At 40.5% G+C, this 4,776-nt stretch overlaps 1 protein-coding gene across 1 annotated transcript; it reads right to left on the bottom strand.

Annotated features, from left to right (window-relative positions):
- Positions 1-2,023: 2,023 nt before the first annotated feature.
- On the bottom strand, positions 2,024-4,563 carry LOC111156896 (tubulin alpha chain-like). Its single transcript, XM_022518032.1, has 2 exons — positions 4,489-4,563; positions 2,024-2,413 (listed from the first exon to the last, which is right to left on the bottom strand). The coding sequence occupies exons 1-2, from the start codon at positions 4,561-4,563 to the stop codon at positions 2,024-2,026; spliced, it is 465 nt and encodes a 154-aa protein (XP_022373740.1).
- Positions 4,564-4,776: the final 213 nt, after the last annotated feature.

The following is a 4,776-nucleotide window of genomic DNA, read 5'->3' as shown; positions in this document are numbered from 1 at the left end:
TATGGAAGCAGACCAAGAATAAACCTGCAAATAAGAAGAGCCCTTTGTTCCTCTCTCAAATTAACAGCGCAAGCATACTGGAAATGCAAAGAAAACAAATTTGCTGAAAGATAAACACCTCTAACAGAAAAAAACTTCATACGACATTTTTTATAATCAAAACAAACTTTTTTTTGTTTATTGGATGAGTATTTAACAGAAATGCTTTCAATTACATGTTGCATTAATTTCTTATTTTATGGTATTACCTAGAACCTTGTGACTTGAAGTATGGTTGTTTTTTTGTTGTTGTTGTTTTGATTATGTTAGTCACCACACACTACTTCATTAGTTTTTGATGCAGTGCCCCATGATTCATTGCTTGCATGTAATAGCCACTGCTCATTGAAATATGTGCCCTCCTTAGTACCCATCACCAGGTGAATCCATCCCCCCCTTCCCCGCCGCCACCCTGCAACCCTCAGTTTGTTTCCCGGTGTCCATTGTCTCTCATGGTTCATCTCCCACTCTGATCCCCCCCCCCCTTATTTTTCCCTTCTTTCTTCTAATGTCCTCTATGGTATTCCTTATGTTCCATATATAAGTGAAACCATATGATAATTGTCTTTCTCTGCTTGACCTATTTTACTCAGCATAATCCCCTCCAGTTCCATCCATGTCAATGCAAACGTTGGGTATTCATCCTTTCTGATGGCTGAGTAATATTCCATTGTATATATGGACCACATCTTCTTTATCCATTCATCTGTTGAAGGGCATCTCAGCTCCTTCCACAGTTTGGCTATTGTGGACAATGTTGCTGTGAACATTGGGGTGCATGTGCCCCTTCTTTTCACTATATCTATATCTTTGGGGTAAATACCCAGTAGTGTAATTGCCAGGCAATAGAATAAGCTCTATTTTTAACTTTTTGAGGAAACTCCATACTGTTTTCCAAAGTGGCTGTACCAACTTACATTCCCACCAATAGTCTAAGAGGGTTCCCCTTTCTCCACATCCTCTCCAACAGTTGTTGTTTCTTGCCTTGTCAGTTTTTGCCATTTTAACTGGTGTAAGGTGGTATCTCAATGTGGTTTTGGTTTGAGTTTTCCTGATGGCTAATGATGCTGGACATTTTTTTTTTCAATGTGTATGTTAGCCATTCATATGTCTTCTTTGGAGAAGTGTCTCTCTTTTCATGTCTTCTGCCCAGTTTTTTGGTTTGATTATTTGTTTTTTGGGTGTTGAGTTTGAGAAGTTCTTTATAGATCTTGGATACCAGCCCATTGTCTGTAGTGTCATTTGCAAATATCTTCTCCCACTCTGTGAGTTTCCTCTTTGTTTTGTTGACTTTTTGCTTTGTTGTACAGAAGCTTTTTATCTTGATGAAGTTCCAAAAGTTCATTTTCGCTTTTTCTTCCCTTGCCTTTGGAGACGTATCTTGAAAGAAGTTGTTGCAGCTGATGTCACAAAGGTTAATGCCTATGTTCTCCTCTAGGATTTTGATGGATTCCTGCCTCACGTTGAGGTCTTTCATCCATTTTGAGTTTATCTTTGTGTGTGGTGTAAGAGAATGGTCCAGTTTCATTCTTCTGAAGTGCAGTTCTACAGGCTGGTAACACTGGAATTACTTGAGAGCTTGTCAAAAATTCAGTCATTGGCCCTTTCTCAAACCTATCAAGTCAGAATTTCCATTTTATTCAGAAGATTTACATGTACAAAAAGAGTTGAAAGACTACTGTAGAATATGAGGTTCCAAAAAACAAGCACTTCATATATTTCTGTGTTATTCCATGTCATCTAGCACCTGGATTTACAGGAGTCACTCAACATGTTGGGCTGCATGAAGTATGACATGGTTCCTTTATCAGGCTCTATGATTTAGAACATAGTAGCTTTCTGTGGAATATGGGTTTTGCTTAGGGAAATTCATGTGGTAGGGAAAATACCATGGGTTTAATCAGAAGCCAGTGTATAAAAACCACATTTGCCAGCCACCTTTGCAAAAATCAAGGCCATGCACAGCTTGAGTACTGGCTACTGGCTACTCCTCACTTTCATCTTCTCCATTTATAGACTCTGTTCCCACTTCTTCATAATCCTTCTCCAGGGCAGCCAGGTCCTCTCGAGCCTCTGAGAACTCTCCTTTCTCCATGCCCTCGCCCACGTACCAGTGCACAAAGGCCTGTTTGGCGTACATCAGGTCAAACTTGTGGTCGAGGTGGGCCCAGGCCTCGGCAATGGCTGTGGTGTTGTTCAGCATGCACACGGCCCGCTGCACCTTGGCCAGGTCGCCCCCGAGCACCACTGTGGGGGGCTGGTAGTTAATGCCAACCTTGAAACCTGTGGGACAACAGTCCACAAACTGGATGGTGCGCTTGGTCTTGATAGCGGCGATGGTGATCAAAAGATGGAAGGAATGGCCATAAGAGTTCTGATGAAACCCTCAGGTTTGACTACATAGTTTGGGGGGCCCAGTGTGAAATGAAAATGTCACGCCTTTTGTTAAAAAATGATGAATTCCAAGACAGCAATGGTTGAGCATTAAACCAAACATAAGCCCCTCTAGTGTGGGATGGATGGATGTGTAGGAGGCTGTGCTACTGCACTGGCATGCTGTGAAGCAGCCCTGGCAACATTCTAGCTCCTCTCTTCCCTGACCCTGGCCAACTCCTGAAACCATGTGTGAGACTGTGGCACTATAAAATGCTGGAGGTTCTTTTAGCCTGTCCGAGAGACCATGGGAAGCAGAGCCCCTGCCAACATTCTCTGGACTTACAGTGAAGGAGAAATAAACTCTTTTTTCTAAAAGCCACTGAGACTTCAGAGTTAATTTGTTAATGCCTCATAGATCTAGCCCATCTTGACTTAATCATCTGAGTTGTTCCCAATCACAGATGAATGAAATTGAGAGGAAGAGGTTAGAACTTAACTGAGAGACTGCCGGCAGTGAGGTAGGGAGGGTTGGCATGGAGATCAGAGCTGGAATATTTAGGCTTGTAATAGAAAAGTGTTCAAAGGAGGATTAGAACATTTATGTGGAGAGAGTTTGGGGAAAAGAGACAGGGAGAGGAAAGGAGATTTCACCTTCCTCTTTTCTTAGTTAATACGGAGGAAAAGGTACTGGGTAGTCATGGACAGTGATAAAAAATTTATGAAGATGTATTTTGAAGTAACTACTATTAGAAACCACCTAGGAGACAGGGATAAATAAGGAAATATGTGTCATAAAAAATTGAGATGCATGCAGCCTTTGGGTGGGGTCAAGAAATCTAATTGATGGAGCTAGAGGGAACAGAAGGAAAGATGGCCAAGTGTCAAGAACAAAAAGGTACTTTGAGTTAAATTTTACAGAATATATATCACCTCTGTATTTCAGCATTCATTGCTCCATTAATGTAAATCATGATCATTTCACAGTTTCAAACAGGTCCATGGAATCGCACGTGGTGATTGTCACTTGGGTATCGGTGTCTGGCCACACCAAAAGGCCTCTAAAATTTTCATTTTCTTTGTGAGGTTGACACAGGTGGATTTGTAAGGTGGATTATTGTTATACCTCCAAACCAAGAGGTTGATATTATAAGGAAAAATACAGATGTCAAGCAGAATAGAATATACAATGTCATCACATTCCTGTCCTTTACCCAAACTGCATAGGAACCCATTTAAAACTGGATTTCTACTTCATTAAATTGCCCCCAAAGAAATAATGACATTTACAAACACCTATTAAATGTTGCGTGTCAGGCACTCTTCTCAATGCTTTATGTGTGAGACTGAGGAACTTATTCAAGGTCACGTAAGTAGTAAGAGGTTGAGCTGTTATCTGAACTATTTGTCTATCCTGTGATTTGGGGTTATGGGAAGCCATGTAGTACAATACCATTGTCAAAATGATAGTCCTCCAGTGGGCTGGCCAGCCTCACCTTTTCCTGTAGGGAAGCTACAAGAGTAGTCATTTTTCAACAAGGCTGTTGGAAGGGGCAAGATGGCTTTGTGCTTAAGAGCATGGTCATTGGAGTCACACTTCTTGGGGTCACATGCTTACTCCAACCTCTTGTGTAATTTGGGCAAATTACTCAGTCTTTTTTTTTTTTTTTTTGGTTCCCTAAGCTATAAAATGTGGAAATCATAGTGTAGTTGTAAAGCTTAAGTGAGAAAGGAAGACTGAGCAGAATACTTGGCCTGTTAATTCAATCAATATTAGCTACTGTTACTAGTGAGCATAGAACCAGTTCAAAGATAATTCTTGCTTATTTTATTAGGTCCATCTCATATCATTGTCAGCACACATCTAACTCCCAAAGTTGTAGGGGCTCCCTTCTGTCAGCAGGGCAAAGTTCTAATTCTTCTGTAAATTTTCTGCTACAATTTTGCACTTTTTTTTTCTGTCCTTAACAGGCTCTTCCCCAACATGATGCTTCAGTCTGGTACATCACACAAGCCCCTGTGCCTTTTCCCATGTCATTTCTCTTGTTCATCCTTCAGATCTAGTTTGGGTGTCACCTTCCCATAAACTCTGCTTGGAATACTCTGTTCTGCAGTAATGCCCTTTCTCTTCTGAGCTTCAGGAATACCCATCTCAGCTAATATTCCTTGTGTGTATTAATTCTTACAGTATTTTCTCAATGTTTGCTTATAAATGCATAGAAGAGATAAAGCCTGTAGGCATCAAATACTACATTTTAATGAAGCTGATTAAGCTTGATTATCAACATGAGCACTTTGAGGTAGGGATATTTTAATATGTCTAAATATAAGAACAATTTCTTATGATCCTGTTTTATATACAAA

Source organism: Enhydra lutris, unplaced genomic scaffold (assembly GCF_002288905.1).
Source record: "Enhydra lutris kenyoni isolate GAN:26980312 unplaced genomic scaffold, ASM228890v2 scaffoldscaffold50, whole genome shotgun sequence".
NCBI classification, from domain to species: Eukaryota; Metazoa; Chordata; class Mammalia; order Carnivora; family Mustelidae; genus Enhydra; species Enhydra lutris.
Note: the sequence above shows the minus strand (reverse complement) of the source record. Positions and strands in the feature narration are given on the sequence as shown.